The 21,935-nt window shown below is 38.9% G+C and overlaps 1 protein-coding gene across 1 annotated transcript in view; it reads left to right on the top strand.

Annotated features, from left to right (window-relative positions):
• Window positions 1-21,935, top strand: part of METAP1D (methionyl aminopeptidase type 1D, mitochondrial) — a 41,839-nt gene that overhangs the window by 3,121 nt on the left and 16,783 nt on the right. Inside the window, exons 2-3 of the mRNA XM_026852450.1 lie at window positions 16,599-16,765; window positions 19,282-19,431. Coding sequence (XP_026708251.1) covers window positions 16,736-16,765; window positions 19,282-19,431 — 180 coding nt within the window. The 5' untranslated portion in view covers window positions 16,599-16,735. The remainder of the gene's footprint in view (window positions 1-16,598; window positions 16,766-19,281; window positions 19,432-21,935) is intronic.

The following is a 21,935-nucleotide window of genomic DNA, read 5'->3' as shown; positions in this document are numbered from 1 at the left end:
TTAAATAGATTCACACATATATAAATATGCAGTCCCCCTCACTTTGTAAAATGTGTCACATAACCAGAATAGTGCGTGTTTTAATTGTAGGAGTAAAATGGGAGAGGGTAGGTGGCATAGTTTGAGCTCAGAGGGCAGGTAAGCACCACATAGCCACTCACTCACCCCTTCCCCCTCCAGGAATGGGAAAGAGAAAGTAAAGCAAAAGGTTTGGGAATTGAGATGAGGACAGAGAGAGATGATTCACCCATTACGGTCATGGGCAAAAGACAGACTTGTTAGGGGAAGAAAAAGAACATCAATTTAATTCAAATGCTAACAACAACAACACTTAATAGACAGAGTAGGATGGTGAGAAGCATTACCACGTCTTAAAAACACCTTCCACCACCCCTCCCTTCTTCCCAGGCTCAGTTTTGTTCCCAGTTTTCTCTACCTCCTTCACCCCAGCAGCTCAGGAGGGCACGGGATGGGGTTTACAGTCAGACTGCTGCTTCTTCCTCCCCAGGGGGAGGACTCCTCACATTTTTCTCTGCTCCAGTGTGGTGTCCCTCCTGTGGGAGACAGTCCTCCATGAACTTTCTCTGACATGAGTCCTTCCCACAGGATGCATTCTTCCTGATATGCTCTAGTGTGTGTCCCTCCAGCACATTGCAATCCTCTCAGTGCTGAACTACAGCAGCGGGGGCTGCTTCCCACAGAGTCCTGGCCTTCTTCAGGTGCAGACACCTGCTCCGGCATGGGGTCCTCCACAAGCTGCAGGTGGGTACCTGCTCCACCATGGACTTCCATGAGTGTCAGGATGGTGGCCCTGCCATCTCACCATGAGCTACAGGGGGACTCTGCTCTAGCGCACCTCCCTTCCTCCTCCTTTCAGCTGACCTCAGTGTTTGCATAGGTGTCTTCCTGGTAACTCTTCCTCAGAGCTCCAACTCCTCTTTCCAGGTTCCCCTTCTTAAATACATTATCACAGAGGCACAGCCACCATTGCTAATTGGCTCAGCCTTGGTGCAAAGGCTAGTCCAACTTGGAGCTGTGGGAGCTTCAAGAACCTTCTCACAGGGGGTGACTGCTGTAGCTCTCTCCCCCACTACCAAAAACCCTGCCACACGCAAACTCAGCACAGCAGGCATGAAAATTTGTATACCATAGAGCAAGGTCTTGCAGTTTACTGAATGCAATTCAATCAGGAAAATAGAGTATGTGGCTATGTTTAGTGTGATAAAAAGTGTCAGAATTCTCTATTTTGTCTTAGTTATTGCATTATGTTACTAAGTTTTTAAAAGGATCTAGGAGAAATCATTTAAGATAGTATTTAAAAGCTGACCTATTAATTGGCTTGAGCTTTATCCATATAATAACTGGCTGTTCCTTGGAGGTAGTTACTACAGACATTTCTGGACAAAGGAAGTTTGAATTATTTTTTTTAAATTCCCTTAAGATTGTTCATATTTAAAAAAAAAAAAAGAAAAACAATCTGAAAATGTTTTATGATATAGAAACAAAGTATGGAAAGTTTGTTTATTTTGTTAAATGACTTACTCCCTGGGGAGTTCTCCTATTAGAGCCCTTGTCCTTTCCAAATCACTAGATGTCTTTCCCTATACTTCTTAATTTCTGAACAAAGAGGAAAATGTTGGAAACCAAGTGTTCAACAAACTGCCCTGCTGCATGGAAACCTTAGAAAAGGGGAATAAAGGGCTCTTCAGAGCTTCTCAGAGGTCTTTTGGCAGGCATACTCGGTAGTGTGCAGTCTGAGAAAACTTTCATGAGTGGTTTTGAAAGTTGCAGTGTTCTGAGTTTAGAAGATAAATAACTAGCCACTCTAGCCAGCTGTATAAAGTGTCCAACCTTCACATTTTAAAGATGTTTACTTTCAGGTATTTATTGTTAGGATACCTGTTTAAAGCTATGTTTCACTTTTAGATTGAGCTCATTTTGAACCACGAGGGACTACTGCAGTAATGAACACGATCTAAATTTATATATTAATACTTACGGCATATCAGATGTTTCTAAAGGAATGCATACACTTCTCAGATTATCTGTTTCATGTTTAGTTGTGTATAAACAAATTAGGTGCTGCCTTATGTATTCTTTTAAATTATGAAAGTCAACAGATGTGACATACTACTGAAAGAAAATGACAAAGAAATTGTTTGTTTCTCACATAAATTCCAGCTGTTCAGTCTCAGATTTTCTGATAGACACAGGTGGAGATGGAATTTGAAAAAAGCAAGTGAGCTCCATACCTCCTTCTACAAGTCGTAAAAATTAGGCACTTCATGTAATAGATGGTGCAGTCACTGCAGATCAGCTTGTATGCTGCTTGGGTTCGTAGCTGTTGAATGTGCTTGTAAACTCATCTAGAACCGTTGAGTTGGAGGTCCTTCTCCACTGGACAGAGTGGATAGTCATTTTGCAAAGATGTCCTTATTTGACACCAAGTTGAGGTAAACGCAGTGGTTTGTGCAGGTCTGAGTCACACTCTTGCATCGTGAATGAAATGGTAGGCAGTGGTGAAGCTTAATTTCATTGCCATGTGTTTTCTGAACTAACACCTGTGAGGTGGCCAGGCAGGTCTCACCTCTCCCGACCTATTTCTGGTTCTTCTGCACTGATTATTGTTAACATACTTCTTATAGCTCATGACAGAGACTTAAAGGAAATTGGTGTTCTTTAAAGAAAGTAGTGGGACTTGTCTGGGTTTATAAGGATTTATTCATGCTCTGGCACACCCTACTAATGCAGCAGAAGCTCAGTTCATGGGAAGAGTTTACTTCTGGGAAAGCTTAAATCAGTTCCTCCAAAAGATCAAGTTGTACCAGCAAGAATTATTTTGCTGGCATAGCGCCATCCCAGTGGTGTTCTGAGTGGTATCATTACATTGTCTTAAGAGTTTTGGGTTGTAGAGTACTCTCCTTAACTAATACAAGTTTTCTGGCAAACCTTTAATTGCAGAGTGTCCCAAAGACTGCAGAAGTAGCTGCTTCTAAAACCTGCTTGATAAAGACAGTCTTGCTTTTGTTCCTCTTGAGTCTGTTTTGTCCAAATAACTCTGTTATAAAAACTGTTTCACAAAATCAGATATAGAATAAGGTATCTGATAGACAAACTTCAGGAGCTTTTGCTGCAACAGTATCCCCAGCTGTGGGAACCAGCTGGAGGTTACAAACAGGTTCATGGGAGGTTGGCAACTGGAAGTTCAGCCAGCTGAAAATAATCTGCTGGGGTGACTGGGGTAAAGCCACCAGTTCTCTCTTGTCCCCTATGGTGTGACAAGTGGTGATGATGGACTACCAACCACCGCACCATGAGCAGACACAGCGGAGGCATGGACATATCGCTTCTGCTAACTGTGCTGTTTCAAGGCAAGCAGCCACATCAGAATCAATTTTGCTGTAGCTGTTTGCTCAGGGAATGTGAATCAGAAGCCCTGACATTTATAAAGTTGTGGCCAGGGCCATCAAATTCAAATTCAGAGTCACATCACTTTGCCGTAGGCCATGAGGGTAGATTGAAATGGGTTTCGTATTTTCCATGATTAAAATATGCAACATCATTCTTGGCACATAACTGACAGAATTCAATGTTTTGGAGATGACTTCAGAGTCAAAGGAGTTGAGACCTCCTACTGTATATGTTTTGGCTATGATTTTGTCAAAACACATAACTTCTATTACCACATCTTTCATATATTTTAGCACCAAAGCTTCTCACTCAGAATTTGTCCAGGTGTTGGACCAAAGTCTTCCAAGAGACAGACTGAAGATAGGAAATTGCCTGGTTCTGTGGCTGGGCTTCTACAGAAAGTTGTGGGAGTGCCAGCACTTTCTGCAGAATTGAGGCTTTTCTCTCTGTCCAGCTCTATTTTTTAATTCTCCGAATAATTTATAGTGCATTATGAAGCACATCTGGATAGAAGTTTAATGAATAACTTCACCGACCTGATTTTTTAATTAGAAAAATCGTGCCTTTGCTGCTGAAATCACCAGTGAAATTGAGGCATCAATGTTTCCCCATGCAGATCTGCAGGTTTAGTAAAGCACTGTCAAGATGGATCTGCACTATCATCAGATTTACCAGGGGCTGCCAGGATCACTGGCCTTTCTTAATAGCACCAATGTGTACTTCTTGCCACATGCGTGGCTTTACTACTAGCCCATTTTTTATTTGTTTATTCAGTCCTCCCCATGAGGAATGTAGTATGTCCACTTGCATGACACAGACAGCTATGCAGCCTTCTCTTCCAGTCATACTAAATTTTTCTTGGAAGTAAAAATGTTGGTTTGTATCAAATTGAATGGAAAGCCTTTGCAAAAATTTTTATGCAATTAATAGCTACAAATTTTGTTTCTTATGTCAGTCCTGCGTCCAGAGTTCTTTCTGTCTAGCCAAAGCACCAAATAATAAATATGTAAGTGAGCTGTGTTCTGGTTGAAACTTTTCCACACTTGCAAGCAACTGGCTTCTGTCAGAGCAACTGGGAGATCCAGCTGTGGGCTCAGGTTGCTGCCCACACCGATCTGTCTCTCCAGTGCCCAACACTATTGGAAATCTGTATATTTAAACCACAAATCTCAACAACAACAACAAAAAGAGAGTCGAGGTGGATGTTTGATAGATCATGCAAGACAGTCTTAAAGTTCTGCATTGAGTTTGCAAATTAGCATTTGGTTAAGTAGGATGTCCCCATGGAGAATTTCATGGATTATTGCCCAGCTTTGCAGGCAAGGTAGCTAAGCCTGCTCTGAAGAACTGCCTGTCATATTTAGCTGCCAAATTAGATTATCTTCATCTTGTGGAAAGCAAAACATTTATTGCTCCTTACAAATTTACTATCTGTGCAGAAAAAGAGCTGTGTAAACCCTTTTCAGTCTACAAAAAGGAGTTAGAGACCTAATTTCTTGTGAAGACCCTTTGCTTACTTTATCTTAGAAAATCAGATGATGGAATAGTCTAATAAACTGTACAAAGTGAGTGAATAGCCTGGTGAAGATAGTTTAGAAATGAGGTATTCTATTTTTTTTGTCAGCGTGTGGGGAGTGGCAGTCATGGGCCTTGGACCTCCGGATGCAGCAGAGAGGTGTCATGTGGGTGACCAATACCTGCAAAGTGTGCATAAGGAGAAGTAACTGGGAGCATGGCCAAGATTTGGAGGTGGGAGACACTGCCTAAAGTGCAACTGGATGGCATGATCCTCTCTCTAGGCATTAAGCAGCTGCTGTAATTTGTGATTCAACAAGAAATTTCGGTAATTTCTGTTTCAACAAGATGAGTGCTGGTTGCAGTTCCTCCAGGAAATCTCCAGTAACAGTAGCTGGGGTGTTGACTGTGGGGTATGGGACAGTGGCGAAACCTAGAGGTCCTTCCTTATCACTCAGGGCTCCCAGCTAGCTCTTGGAATCCAAACGTCATGTTTTATCACTGAAAAGCAAAGGGACAGATGCGCAGGACTGGAGCCAGTCCCACAGACATGCTTTAGAAACTCACAGATACTGAATTCCAGCTGGCTTAACTCCTCCTGATGTGCATTACATGGAACAGGGTGCAGGGGAAACGAGCGTGACAGGTACTGACCTGCACGTGTGTTGTCACACCATGAAATACGCTGACCTCTCTTCCATTTTCCTGTCACCTAGAAAAGGCCATGGTGAAGACAGAACCTTAGTCATCATAGTGGTGGTTATTGTTTAATTTACTGTAATTTGACCACCAGGTCAGTGCCCATGGATGCCTTAGCTCTTTGCACTGAACAGTTCCTGCATCCAGTTAAGGTCCCTGCTGTACCCAGCTGTTTATTAGGTACTGGTGAAACACTTGTCCAGGGCATGAATGTTGCAAATAAAGTCTTGTGAGGTCTGAATAGTCGGAAACCTCCTACTTTGCCATATGTTCATTAATTTAAAAGCTGAAGCTCAGTTTCTACCCCACTTCATTTACATCTGTGAATTGGAAAAGGAAGCACAGTGAAGGCTGTCAGAGAAAGCAGGTGGCCAATGCCCAAGCCATATTATTGCTTTTCATATCTCAAAGTCAGTAATTTGGGATTGTGTTGGCAAGTGAGTGGCCAGTATGACTTCTGGAGAAGAGATGTTATGTGTGCTACATCACTGACACCTATATAGCAAATAACAACTACTTTCAACAGTAACCAAAACCAGTTTCAAGGGTTTAAGTTTGTTACTAGAAAATAAATTGAAATACCATTGGCTGTGCTGATATCAGTGTGTCTAAATAAGGATATTTAGAGAGCAGACACTGGTAAAGCTAAACCATCCATTGCTGGATGTCCAGCAGCGATAAAGGAAGAGGTAAAAAGTCCCATGGCCTGCCTGCCCATTGCCTCACAGCCCGTGCATCCCATCTCCAAGACACTTGGACCTCCCCTGTGTTGTCCTGCAGGATCTTCCCCCTGGTATGAGCAACATGAGGTTTCTCAGGCAAGCTCTGCCAACCTTGTTATACCATAAGGTAATCAAACATGTCATCTCTGCTTTTATAGAGATTTTATGCCATGGTAGTACTTTTCGTCTTTAAGACGATCTTGATCACTTCCCTTTTTTTTTTTTTCCTTTTTTCAAATCCTAATAGTATATTTATTGTATAAACGAGTCTGAATGTTTGGTAGCTGATCATCCTGTTACTTTCCTCCTGTTTTGTACTTATGTTCTTTATCTTTAGCATTTATTTGAGCAGCTTCCCTTTCCACAGAAGCGCTATGCTATTTATAAATTACCATTTTATTTGCAATATGCCATATATGAAAGGAGCCGTAGATGATGGTTACGTGTCTTGTGAATAGAGCCATTAATTTTGATGTGTTTTATAAACAATTGGCAATAAATGGCCTGATCCTGTGTCCTTTGACTTTAGTGGGAGTTTTCCAACAAGCGTATTTACGCAAGAACAGCCCGTCTGCCAGCACAGCGTCAGTGGGCAGCACGCCTTTGCATTCAGCGCAGTTGCACGTCCCCTTGCCAAGAACGAATTTTGCCGATTCAAATTTGCTCAGTTTGTCAACACACAGCTCCCATTGAACTTCGCAGGACGAGAATCATTCTTGGCATGGGGCCGCGGGCAGCCCGGGGAGTGCTGCCGGCACCGGCTGCGGCAGGAGCTGTGCACCAGCAAGAGGAGCAGCGCCCAGCCTTGGCTCCCCGGGTTGTGAGGCTCCCGACTCCTGTACCGTGTGTTCGCTGTTGTTTGACTAGTGTGAAGGTTTTTTTTTTTTTTTTTTTTTTTTTTTTTTTGTGGCTGTCTGGATGATTAATGTGAATAGGAAAATACTGTTGACCCATTTAAATCATGTTAGACGACATCCATTGCTCATCTGCATAATGAAATACACACTGAACATTACAGCCTAAGTATAAGAGCCAGTGAACTACAAAAATAATATTTTACTCATTTAGATTATGAAGTAAAATATAGGACATTAGTACTAATCATAGTATTAAATTTTAAGCCATGCAAATTGTAATTGTCAGTGAAAAACGACTATAAGTTGAAAAGGCTATTAGCATTTCAGCTTTAACAGTTAATTTGAGTAATCTTTTTTTTTTTTTTTTTTGCCAGCATGCAGTTTAGGAAAGTCTGTATGCAAAACATTTAATAGTAAATGCAGGAGTGTTTGTTTTATGTCATTATTTAATTTCAATCATTAAAAAATGTTAGAAATATTAATTTGCAGAATTGAAATGTATTAACATTTTATATTATGAAGAGTAAACTGTAATCTTTACTTGGATAAAATCAAATCTGAAAGGCAAATTATTAGTAACTGTGAGGTGAAATAATTTTAAGCATTTCTTTAAGTACCAAAGCAAAAACTGAATCCTTTAAAAATATGGATTTCATCAAATAGAAGCATCATTTTCAGCATTTTAAACTAAATACAAATTTTAAAGTACTGAATTTAGGCTGTCAGGTTTCTATGGTTACCTACCTTTCCAGCAGTTTGGTGAGATGTGTAAATAGGCCTATGAGTCACTTGTAATTATTTGTTTTTTGTTTGTTATAGTTGTAATTCTGTGTTCAGTTTGAATCTAATATAGTTCACACCACATGCTTTGGTTTATGTATATTTTAGTGCATATGATTGACAGTGATTGAGCATTTCTTATGGAGTACTTGTTTTTTTTGTCGTAAGTGATGTATGTTGGTACTTCTGAAAATGTAAACAACTTCTTCCTGTATCACTGTTTGATAAACAGGGACTTTTATGATAAGAAAGAGGTCTTTGTAAATGCTAAGTAAGAAGGTAAGTGAAAGGTATTTTTAAAAAAAATTAAAACAGCTCCAAAACATTATACCATACTCTTCCAAATTCAACCCATAATCCTATCATTATAATACATTCAGTGACCCAAACATCATATATTTATGAATAAGCTTCCAAGTTATGCATTAATAGCACATAGTAATGACTGACAGGTTTAAAAATAAGTGTTTTAATAAGTATGCTACAAGTTATCTGCAGCAAAGTCTTGATGGGAACATCTTCACTGTGCAGAGCATTTTCTTGAAAAAACATAAGGGTTTATTACCACCACCACCACAGTAGTTTAGCAGAAACAGCTGTAAACTCTTACACCTCTCTGCACATATATTTTGAAGTCTGGGTTATAGGATGTAATTCCCCAACCTTACACTCTTCACGCTAGCAGAGGACATGTATGTGTTTTCTCAGTAAAGGCTCACTGTCCTAATGTAACTTGTGTTTTCATGTGAAAACAGGACAGGTAATTAAGAACGTTTAATACAAGGCAAGAAACACAGCTAGCTGTCATTTTTACCAAATGAGTAGTAATGTAATCTTATTTTATTAAGGTATTCATCCTAAAATTTTTTTTTTTTTTTTTTTTTTTTTTAATTTTGGGACAAGACTGGCTTATGATTTAGAAATCATCTTGTATCCTTACAGATTCAGCTGCAGGTGTGTTGAAAATAATTATGGCAATGGTCTTATATTTTGTGTGGGGAAAAGACTCCTGACTGCCAATTCTCTTCCTATGTCTCAAGCGATGCAGAAAATCCGATGCAGTGTTCAGGAGCACCCTAAATCTTATATGCAAAGATTACTCTTATTTCAGCAGCCTTGCTCACCCACTGAAAGGTGACAAATATTTTGTGTAGTGATTCAGACATATTTTTTCCATTTGAGATGGAAATTTAAGAGGTTAAAGTAGGATTTATTTTTAACATTTGATACCGTATCAGGCGTGTATATAGGACATAAACATGCCAGTTGAAAAACAGTTGTTTCACAGACCACCTGAAAAGATTTTATCACGGTAGGATTCAATGAATGTTAAAGCTGTGGGTGGGTGCATATTAACAACAAGATTTGGCATTGTACATGTGTGTAAGGACTATTTGAATAGCTCATTATTTTAATCTGAAACAACTGCTATTTTTTAAACTGAGTAACTTGTTCCAACAGTTGTTACTTCCCTACAAAATGAAAATAATGAATACAATAACCAGTCTTTCAAGCGAAAGTAATTTCTCTGATCTGTTAAAAAATCTAAAGTTAGATAGGAAGTGATTTAAATATTTAAATATGCAAACTGGAGCAGATACGTTTCTCATTCTCATTTATTCACTTTATGATAAATTCATTTACTCAATACAGGAATGCAGTAACATAAGAGGAATGTTTCTCCTGCTAGTCACAGAAGTTGAGACTTGCCAGATGCTGTGATCTGGAGCCTAAATTCCCCTGATATTAACTGTGTGTGAAACTCTTAATATTGCTTTGACCAGCTTTTGTACCTGACTTGTTTCATTTTGCTCTGATACAATGTCTTTTTATTTTCTACTTGTGTCATTCTATAGGAGGGAGAAAATGTAGTAGAAATAACACTGGGATGGAAGGCTCTATTGGAGAACTGCAATGGCCTTTTCCCAAAGTTAAGCCCATACAGCCCAGTCCCATTTTCTGTAATAGACAACTAATTTCCTTTGGTATACGAATGAATATAATTCAGATATAGTTAGGTGGTACTCTGTATTTTTTAAATCCTATAATAAAATGGGAAAGTGCTGTTTAATAATACCAGAATGTTACTCAGTCAGTGAATTTATTTCTTATACTGACTTCATGTGACTTTGTGTGGAGAGAGAGAGAGAGAGATACACATATACACACAGCTGCTTAATTGGTTGAAGAGATTTTTAAGGATATAAAATTAATTTTTCCTTTTCTCCTTGTTTGTTAAAGTTGCACTGTCGGTTGCTGCTGATAAAAGGTGGCACCAAGCCAGCTTCCTGAAGGAGCTATGGGGAGGGTCATGGCTTGTCATGACCTGGGCACCGTTACTTGAATGTTGTTATTATTGGGATGAAGTACCCTTAGGCTGTCATCCTTCCTGTAAATAGAAGAGGTTCTGATTCTCTGTGGTTTCCCAGTTTACCAACTTGTAGAACAGCTATTTTGTTGGCCCTAAATTTGACTGAATAATGAATTAGGAGAACAGCACTATTCCAGAAGGCATGGATTCATCTTTTTAACATGCTGGTCTAGACTAAGTCATAATAAGTAAAACCAAAGAAGAATGTATTTCCATATAGTTTATAAATTTAAACCCTATTAAAAACTTTTTTTGTATTGACATACAGCGAACAAATTGCCCAGTTCCGCTGTCTGTGAAGTAAGGGCACAGTTGTAATTAGCAGGGAGCGTAACTGTTCCTGAGGGCCAAACTTTATTTTTTTCAGTCATGGAAGAGTCCCAGCGGTGTCAGCAGAGGGTCTGACTCCTCTCTTGGAGTCAGTCGGCATTTGGCCATTGCTTTGCTTTATTGCCTCTTATAAGAGTAACAAGAATAGCAATTCTGTTAATGCATTTATTTAACTAAACATCTTCTGTCGTTAATTTCCAGTTAATTTAAATAATTAAATAAACCAATGCCAATTAGAATATGTTTGCAAGATACTGGCCTGTGTTTTGGTTTATCAGGGTACAGTCATAAGCATGCTTGAGGTTTTCACCAATGTGTTGCTGTTGTAACTGAAGTCACATCTATCCTGATGAATATTTTATTTCCCCAATCATGCTATTAAAAACAGAGTGTTTTTACCCTTTCATTTCTATTTTCTCTTTTCCAGTACCATCATGACAGCTGTGGCTGCGTCCTGTTTACAGATTGCTGCTAGTCGCATTTTCAGTAGTCCTCGTGGGTTTTGCTTTCCCCTAATATGGGCAATTAGGAGGAAATATTTCTCACGAGCATGGACTTGCTTTTCTCCTTGTAATGACATAGTCCTGCAATCCAGGAAACAGTGCTGCATGGTGTCCATGTCCACGATTTCCTGATGTGGGAAAAACGTGTGGAAAGCATCTGGAGAGGAGGAGACCCCCTTTACCAGCTTGTTTCCTGTAAGCGAAATTGGAAGACCTTGTCTGTGCAAATAGATTTCAAAATAGAGTCTGCCCTTTGACTGTCTCCATAATTACACAGCGCTCTCTGTATTTTATTTGGCTGCCAGAGCAGTTAACCCCTGGAAGTAAGGGGCTGATGATGGCGTGACCAGCACGGGTATGCAGACATGACCATGTGAATACACTCTTGTTTGGAGAAGCCTGTCGTTAAGACCTCGTTACAATATACTTTTACCAAATTTAAAAATTATTACGTGTTGGGTTATGTTGATTAAGATATGTTATATCCTTAATGTACAGAAAATGTGGAGGTATTAGTTGCAAAAAGGAAAAAAAATGAAACAGAAAAAAGTTCTTTAGTGGCTTTGATGTAATCAACATCTGTCAACAGAATGAATTTGCTTTTGTTTAATTTCAAGGGCTCTTGTCCTTCTACTTTGCCCAATCAGTTTCAACTTCTGCCTCAGGCATTTCCCTATGTTGTTTTTTTTCCCCCTTTTTTATTTTCAAATGCACAGGTTATTGCTTGTGAAATGCGAGCTGCTCTTCTGCTACACAGGTTACACAGAGTTGGAGAGAACCTTTAATCTTTTCCATCCTTTTTTTGAAGCTTGGATGTACCTTTGCAACATGGGGATTACGAAGTCAGTGTTTTATTAGACAGTTAGAATTACAATTACAAGTAAACGTCTTTCAAACATCAGCCATTATTTTGGATTGAAAAATGGGAGCATTTGGTAATTAACAGTAAAACGCTATATATTCTTACCTAGTTGCATTGGTTGGATTCCACATATTATTACCCATAGGGATTTTTAACACCTCATTTTAAACTTTGTTTGTCTGAAGTATCAGCAAAATGAATATTTGCACAAGAAGCACAATTATCATATATAAAAATGACCTGATAAGCCAAGTTAAAGGTCTCTCGTATTTTACCCTCAAATGCATATATACTAAAAAAGTCTCCACAGTTACTCTTTTTTTCAGTTAAAAAAAAAAAATCACATAATTTGAAAAGAGTTATCAGAACAATGCTTTTGATGTTAATTGTTCATCTATGTTAAGTAAGATTTATTTGATCAAGAGCAAGTTGATTTTATTTCCTAAATGGGTAGCATGTTAATTCTTGTAATCCTAAATAATTTTGGTACTGTGCTTCTGTTGATACTATGACTAAATTCTTTTAAAATATGTTAATTTTATTTCTTGGCTCTTTCAAGATGTACTCGTATTTATTGTACCTTAGAACTGTCAAGAAGTTTATCCTTTGGTAACATTTTTGCTAATTGCTTGGAAATTTGAAGTCTCTCATAAATAAATACCAAAAACATGGTTGCTAGCAATCCCATTTGATGAATCATGTAGAAGAGCAGTTTTTTGCAGGGCTACCCCACACCTCATTCATTGAAAACATAACTGATAAATTGCTGTAACTGTTAAACAAGAAGCATTAGAAAAGGGCTTATGTGAGAGTTCATTTCCAACATCTCCCATTAAAAATACTTCTTGACCAGAGGAAAATCACATTTAAATTACTAAAATCAACTTAATTAAGGGTCATTAATAGATACACATAAAAAACTCTCTACTCTGTAAGTGAAATGGGAGCATTTCATTATATAGTGTAGCATGCATGAACAGATAACAATTAAAATAGACCTAGAGTAAAAGGCTAATAAATATAGGGCACATTGTGCTGCAAAATCGGTCACTTAAAATGCTCCCACCCATCATCATACTTGAATTCTGTATTCAGCCCCTTTGACTGACTCGTTTAAAAGAAAAAGAAAATGTAATTTCCACACAAGATAAATTAATCTGCTAATTCACAAAAGCTCACAATGCATATTTATATTATTAATACAAATTAAGGTCTGGAAGGTATGCTGAGGAATCCAGCGGCTCCGGCAGGACATGCGTGCATACAGATTGCACAGTGTGATTCATTGTTGAGTCAGAGGAGCAGTTGTCTGTAATTTTCTGTGCTTGGTACATCATATCTGCTGATGTGATTCAGTAACACTGGTAATAATTCCCCTTATTGCAGCTGATAGTAAATATTCTGTTACTCGTGGCAGGTGACGTAGCCTTGCTTTTGGGGGAGAGAAGGAATCCATAAAGGGTCAACTTTGCATCCTGGTGTGTTACCAGGCTACCCAGCTTCAAACTGTGGGCTCTCTCCAATGGCTGCAGTTTCTGCTGGAAACTGGATAAATCCCTCATTAATGAACTATCTTACAGTAATTAATATACACAGAAAGCTTAACAAAAAGGATGTGCCTGAGCGCCAGTCTTGCAGAAGTAAATAAAGCGCTGAGAAAAGCTTTGATAGGTGTAAGGGATGGGGAGGAGGGAATATCTGAGCCAGACTTGGAGAATACAGACAGTTGTTCCTGTCTCCGGTGATTGATGATGTTGCTATATTGAATTAGCTGTGAATATGGGAGCTTAAAAAATAAAAGAAGCTATGTAGGCATTAGGAAGGCCTTCTTCTTAAGGAAGGAAGTGTGTGGATGGAGTCCAGATTTTCATTATAAAACAGTAACTTCATTACATTTTAATGCCATTTTATTTAATTTTATTTTTACTTTGTAGGAGAATGTTTTCTGTTATAATTTTTTTATATTTCAAATAAAGGTTTGGTTGTCCTTTGTTTATAATTCTTGTGATGTATTTTAGGAGTCATATAATACTATGGTGATATTTATTTGGTTGTCGCATTTCACCTGTTCAAGTAGTAGATATTTTTGTATGCGTCTGGTTTATAATGAGTAGTTAGTAGAATAACAGCAGACTACAGTACCTTATTATCCTGTTATCTTCTGACAACACTTACGCTGTATCTTTGGGAGAATAGAGGTAAAAATTTTACTCCAAATAAAAAGGTATCCCTTCTGAATGTGGGATAGTCAATAGTCATGCACCCATGCATATAAACTAGTTTAATGTCTTTAAGAGTGTGTATTTGAGACATTTGGAGTTTTATTGTTGAATAATTGACAATCACACTTGCATCTTTTCTTCCCCAATTAAACTTTTACACAGTAGACAGGTGCCTAGACAGCATGCTATGTGTCAAGGAGAACATTTGAAATATATGTTCTTATATTGATGTCCACATGGACTTTAGCTGACCACATCAGAGAGTGTGGATTTTCAATACTTTTATAATACCTTCAGCTGTGTTAAGAGCAAGGTACTTGCACTGCACTCTGTAAAAAAGCTACCTTAGCTTACACTGGCAGACTGATGACCAGCTTCTGATATCCCAGAAGTTTCTGCCTCAGCAGATTCTGTGCTTCCAGCTTCCAGAAATGGGTGCAGACCAGCCAGAGAATTTGTAGGGTGCTTTGGGCTCTTTGGATGCACTTACATCTTTGTGCAGGTTAGATGGCCCAGTTTTGGGGTTTTTTTCAAGTAGGAAAAATATTTATTTTTCTTGTGAAGGAGAACTTGGGAAAGCAGTAGATGATGACGTTGTTGATTAAATTATAATTAAACCCCCACCAAACTAATCCAACCCTCTGTTAACTTGGCAGCTCCACTTCCATGGAAACACTCACTTCCCTTTTGAAGCAGGCAACTTCCATTGGGGTACCTAGGTTACACTAAGTGCTTGATTTGAGCCTCACTCTCCAACTCTGCCTTGTTACTTATCAACAGTTTAAAATGAAACAGTAAAAGTTTGCTTGTATGGAGTAAAAGTCTCTACAACCTTTCAGATATTGGTAACTAAATGTAGCACTGGTCAGTGTGCAAAGAGACAGTTGAGAACACTTCTAAAACAAACCATATGCAAGTATTTCATTCATTCTGGGGTTTGGGGCTCCAAAAATGTGCGTAATTTGAATCTCCTGTATGTCACTGAATGCTGTAAAAGGGCTATCTGTGAAGCTAAGTGTGTATATGGAAGGATAATTTCTTCATCTGAACATGATAAATGCATCCAAAAGAAAGGAAGGAAGGTACAACAAAAGAAAAACATACAAGATATGGAAGAAAATCTTCTTCTAAAAAAATACACCGTTTTTACATAGTTACAAAGTATGCAGTATATAAATTTCTTAATTTCTGTGATATAAAAGTGTTTAGTTATTTTTAAACTAAAACATTTCCTTTTTACTGAAGAGTAATTATTTGTAAGGGTTACTTGCCACAAAAGATGGTGCTTGTGTGTGTATGCATATGACATTTTTCAGAAGCAAATTAACTATTGTGGGAAACATATTTCAAAAAACCCCTCTGTTTAGATTGTAGAATGTTTGAGTAATGGAAATATGCTCTAAGTGTAATTGTAGTTTAATTGGGCAGTGTCAATAATTCCTTTGAATTTAGTGTATTTCCCAGTTTTGATGCTAGCATTGTCTTTTGTGATGGATTATTTTGGTTTTGGCACCTCTGACAATCTTTCGGCCTCGATGCCCCTTTTTTCCCCTTTTTTCTTTATTTTTTTTTCTTGGGGGGGGCGGTATGTGTGTCATTATCCAACAACTAAGTTTGAGCAATGAATATTGTGATGAACTGCCATCCCAAATTCCCGTGTGAATTAAATGAAACTATGATTCAGATATTCCAAGACAATTGCAAATTTTGATCCTTTCAGTTGCCTTTGGCCGAGATGAAAAATATCTGTTGAAGTTTGTTCTGCTGACCTGCTAGGCAGGACAAATTGAAACCTCTTCCTTGTGTCTTGGTGCAAATGACAAGAGCAACTTTAACTTGGTTATGCTCAAATCTGTGACCAATTCTGCAAAAATACAGCTGAAAATATTGTCTTGAAATCAATATTACATCTTTTTTTTTCTCTCCTCTTTTCTTGCTATTGTCCCTTATTCACTGCTTTGCCAAGCCTTGAACAGTGCAGCTTCTAGCCTTGCAAATTGCTCCAAGCAGGGAAAGGTAGGAGCATCATTCCTGGCTGCAATCTTTGGGGAATATACCCATGCTACTTTTTAATGCATCCAACCAAAACAGATCTGGTATTTTTTAAAGCTTCTAAGTATTGTTTGGGGACTTTTTTTGTTCTTATTCCTTCTCAGTGTTAATGTTCTTACTTTAATGGTACAAGATTTGAACAATTTGAACTACCCTTGGCTACTAGATGAGTTCTGTGGTTTGTTTTACACAATGCACTTCTTTTTGCATATTTTCCATTTTGTAACATAGCAGTAGAAAAAAGCACTAACCATTTTTACTTATCCGTTAACAGGTTCTGTGACTGGCTGTCACATAATCTTTTCTTCATGCAATCGTATCTACCTGCACAGGCAGTCAAGCAATCAACAACGAAGATGCTTCTTTTTTCAGGAACAAAGAAATACTGCTTATAGTATAGTTTGCCCAGCCATGGTTTCTCCAGCTCACCCAGTTCCTAAGGTACTGCAATTTCTGCTATCTAATCTGTTCTTCAGTCAATATAGAGTTTGACTGCAGGCATGATCAAGTGTATTCATTGTCCGACAGCTGGGGGTTTGGATCACCATCCTGTTGCTTGGTCTGGTATTTGAAATAGAAGCACTGGTGAGAGAAGTTTTCAGCTGCCTACCATGTTAAACACAGCGGTGTATATAGTTATTAGGGAGTTTGAACCTGGGGCTTGTTCAGTTATGGTAGTGTAAACGTGGAATATTAAAATCATCTGTCAACACTTCTGGGTCCTGATTCTTATTTTGAACAGTTTATAGATGGTCCTCCCAAAAGTCAGTAGGAGTCATTCATGATCATCTGAGTCCTTTTCTGTATAAATCTCTAGCAGCTAATTATAAAAATGTTTATATTTTGCTGATGGTTTTGTTAATTGGTTATGCCAGATTTAGGAGAAGAACATACAATACAGGCTGGTAGCTCTCCACAACCCCATTGCACGTTCTAAACTCATCTTTGCTGTGCCTGAGTAGGTTTTTCTTGCAACATATACTTATATTTTTATTTACTTCAGCATCAAAAGGAACTTTTTCATGCAATTTTAACATGTGTTTCACTTCTGGTTTAGTTTTTTTGTTGTTTTTTTTTTTTCTCTGTTTAATTACAGCATACAGATTAACTGTTTAGTATCTTTCCCTTAGCCAAAAGAAAACCAAAGTACCCTTTCTAAACAGTCCTTCTCAGGATGTTTATTAGTACTTTTTTTTTTTTAATTTTACTTTTCATTTTATTATAGATTTCTCAAGCAAAATATAGACTATTTCCATGGGCCAGAAATACTAAACAGTTATTAGATAAGAAAGCAGATAAGGATGCTAGATGTAGGGCTCTTACCCCTAAGAGGCAGTAGAAGCTCTGTGTGCAGGGAGAACATGGGGTTATATGCTTTACATATTTTCAAAGGTTTAAAAATTTTAGAACTTAGAAACTATTTTTTCTGTATTTAGATGCTTCTTTTAGGATAAAGAGGGAGAAATCTATTGTCGTACTGAAAAGTTGTCTTCACAGATCAGAGTTCTCAGACTGTCTAAAAATCAGTCCAGTTCTTCAACTCTGAAAACCTGAGGGCAAAGTTACTACTTTATACAGAGTATGGCAGAAATCACATTGAAATAACATGGGTTTTTTTTCAAGATGTTGGTGTGAAACTGTATACATAGACATTTGTATGTACGCTGCTTGGGGCTTCTCCCTGAACAGATCTTACAGGTCAGCAGGGTCAGGTCTCAGCAGTTACTAGGTAAGTGCCCTGCAAGGGGAAAGCGAGGGTGCTGCTGTGTATGAAGTTGCTAATCCAGCCTATGGGTTTCTAATTTAAGTCCCAAACTACTGCAGTAGGATGTTGTTAGGATTGATAGGCCATTAATTTAAACAAAATGTAAATTTGAAATTCTGTTGGCTTAAGTCCACTACAGTTTCACTTCTTATCAGAGTAAAAATGAAATAACTGTTGGAGTAACAATAATCTTCCTGTTTAAAGTTCCACTAGAACTAACTGGTTGCCCCACTCTTCTTTACTCCTACACCCTGCTGTTTTATGGTCTTGTTATGTACAGCCCAAGCGCCCACTTTGTTTTCTGCCTGCCAGCTTGATTCTGTATTTTGTGAAGTCAGTGCAAAACCCACCCTGTGGCCAGCATGACAGGGAATCAGCCCAGCTGTGGTGGGCAAAGGGACTCTTCCCCAGCAAGTGAAACAGCCCAGGGACCCTCCAGGAGAAGGTGCATTTCCATCTCTGTGCAAGTTATTACTATTATTATTAGTTTGCTGTGTTTATACACGTGTCATGAAATTGTTGTGGATTTTAAAAAATCAGAAATGAAATTTCACTTCAATATGAGGGCTGAGAACTTGATGTGGGAAAAAATGAAGTTTATTACACTTCCGTTGACAGCGAATTGGGATGCTCTTACATAGTGTTGTAGATGGACAAATTTGAGTACAGCATATGAACTAGATAAGTAAAAACCTCTAAATTAAAATAACTTAAGCCCTAAGAAAAAGCAATGTCATGGAACTTAATAGGAGTTTTGTCTGAATGAGAACATAAAGATTTGATCGGTTTTATTTTTGAGCCTAATTCTGTATGTATGGCCCATCAATTCCAGTGTTTAGATGTCTTTTGTAGAAAATGTGCCTCTGCAAAAGAAAATGAAGAGTTTTTAAGTCTCTTTCTCACAGTTTCAAAACTTGTGACTATCTGTGCTGGAAGTTGGCTGCAGTATCTGGGGTTTCAGCCCTGGGAAGCTAGCAGACTGTGTAAGTCAGTAGTAACAGGCAATGTTAAGTTCAAAAGGGCAGTGGAAGAAATACTGAGGCAGCCTTGAGGGTTTGCCCTGATGGCTTAGGAAGGTCGATACTACGACAGAAAGGGCAAGCTGCCATGAAGCAGGAGGCAGTATCTGAGAAAATGATCCCATTGTCATGCTCAGTTTTCTGATCTTCATTTTCAATCCTTTTTCTCCAAGCACATAAAGAAGCCAGACTATGTGACGACAGGCATTGTACCAGACTGGGGAGACGACATAGAAATTAAGAATGAAGATCAGATTCAAGGGCTTCGTCAAGCTTGTCAGTTGGCCCGTCATGTCCTGCTTCTGGCTGGAAAGGGCTTAAAGGTAACAGTTACAGAAGTCCCATAACAGTTTGGATGTCTTTTATGCTTTCACTTGTTTGGGGTTTTTTTCTACTCTTTGTTTTAACTTTCTGTTAATGTGTATCCAACTTTAAGTTAGATCCTGAAAAAAATAAGAATTTAACTTTTGTTTCAGTTCATGATATGCCTATTTAATAATTTCTGTATTTTAGACGTATGTAGTACTTAGAATGAGTTGCTGGCTTAGGTGTAATATCTCTCTGTCTCTCATCTCACTCTGTTCAGATTGTGCCAAATCACAAGAGTTTCTCATAAGGCCCATGCTACATTTTTTCCTTTCATTTCATGGCCCATCTTCCTCATATGTTGTGTTTTCCGGCTCTGCATGTGTGCAAGTCCAAAGGGCTGGGCTGCCTCCTCCGCTCTCGTCCATCCTTCAGCCCCTTGCTGTCCCATGGGGTCCGGCACAACTCAAAAGAGTTGCAATTGGAAAAAACAGCTGCCAAATTCCACACAATTTTCCAGAGTGCATTGATAATAAAGCCTCATGGCTTCCCGAAATGTTTCTACAGAATGCTTTTTTGGGATACCTCCCAAGTTAAAATGTTCTGGGAGGAGCCTACTACCAGGTTTTGCAGATGGAGTGCTTTTTTTAGCCTTACCTTCGTATTTCATGTAATAGCATACTGGATAGGGTAAAATGGGTTGAGTAGCTATGAGATACAGAGATAGATGGGGACTGTAGGTCAATGCCATTGACTTAAAAGGGGGAAAAATTACCAGTTTACTATGCATTTTTCTTTCAACTGTCATCACACTTTCCCAGAGGTTTAATTCTGAATCTGGGGTTGGTTGCCCATAATAAAACTGCCTGAAGCTTTAATCTTACATAGGCTCGTGCATGTTTAACTTCTTTATATGCAATTATTTCCCAGTACAGTAAAACTGACTCATGTAAAGTTAAGGGCATATACATGTTTCTGAAGGATCAGGGTGCAACATGGATTTTTAATGAGAGCAGTTTTTCACTAATACTCTTTGGTTGTTATCACATGTAAAATACATATGTGTGCAGCACAGTGTAGCTTATGATGCAGTTCATAGTATGTGCCAAATCATACACAGTAGCAAAATACTACATACATGTAATTAATGTTTTGGAACAAGAAGGTGTATAAGGTAAGTATTATGTGACCAGGAGGTGTGGACTGGGAATGAGGTGGTAGTTGGAGTTGTGGTGCCAAGACCACTGCCCAGGTCAGCCACAGACAGTTGGTGAGTTCCATTTTACACCAGTAAATATTCGGCCAAGACTCCCCTGACAGAGAGTATCGTCCAAAACCCTCCCTCATTGACAGTGAGCATCTACCGCGTTCCACTCTGATGCTGCGTGGACAGCTTGTACCCATTTGTTCTTGTGCCAACACCACTCTGTAAGCAGCTTCCTGCCTTTCCTTGAGTCTGTCCCCTTCATGCAGTAATAGAGCTATTACAGCTTTCAGTGTGACAGACTAAACAAACCAAGCTCTTTTAGGCTATTCTCATAAGGTAAACTCTGCATTCCTATTTTATCTGGAGAGCCCTATCCCTCCACCTGTTCCTGTTGTCTTGCTGAACCTACCTTGTATGCCGCCCTCCAAACCAGCCCTTGGCTGTGCTTTAGCTAATGGTGGTAACATTCCCCAGTATAACAAAGGTGCATTATATTGCATGGATGCAGAGAGACAAAGTTTGGGCTGAGCATGGTTTTGATATTACCATTTACTACCTGTGGGACTTAAAGATACACTATGGTATTATATATGATAGCATTTCATGGATTTGAGTTAAAGATTTGGAAATAAAGCACCAAGTTGTATGACATGGATTTATTTTGTTATAGTCAGATTGCCTCGTCCCAAATAAGGAATGAGGTGCACAATAGATGGTCCCCAACCTTGCCCAGCTAACAAAAGCTCCTTTAAAAGTAAAGCAGATACTGTTAGAAGCAGAACTTTTCGCAGTGCGTGAGCCTGCCACTCAGCATGGGTCTGTCTGCTGAGCGTCCAAAAGTCATGTCAAATTCCTTGAGTAGAGCAGCAGCAGACAGAACCCAGTCTGATACATAGCGGTTCAATGTGTCTCTGGGCTGAAGCTGATAGATGGGTGAGCAAAGGCAGGAGCAACAAACCTGTATTTATCCAAAACCGGTGCCTGCAGTATTCACTACAGACAGCGTGCTGAGGCTGTGGCTGCCATGCCAGCGCAGAGGCTGCAATGACTACTGCAAAGCAGGGGGGTCGCACAGTAACCCCAAATCCTGGACTGGAGTGGGTTCATCCCTCCTCATCTGCCCAACAACGTTTTTGTACTGAACAATATGCAAGCTGAGCAAATAAACCTGGTTTAATCCTCAGCACAGGACACAAGTGCACTCCGCTGTATTCATTGTGCATGATCACTGAATATTTCAATGTATGGAAAAGTATGCCTCCTGCGCCACAGCTTACCTGTATTCCACGTGTTACTAAAAATTCCTCCAAAATC

The sequence above is a fragment of the Athene cunicularia genome (assembly GCF_003259725.1).
Source record: "Athene cunicularia isolate RWA chromosome 7 unlocalized genomic scaffold, athCun1 chr7_part1, whole genome shotgun sequence".
NCBI lineage: Eukaryota > Metazoa > Chordata > Aves > Strigiformes > Strigidae > Athene > Athene cunicularia.
The sequence above is the reverse complement of the archived record's forward strand: the minus strand, read 5'-3'. Positions and strand labels throughout refer to the sequence as shown.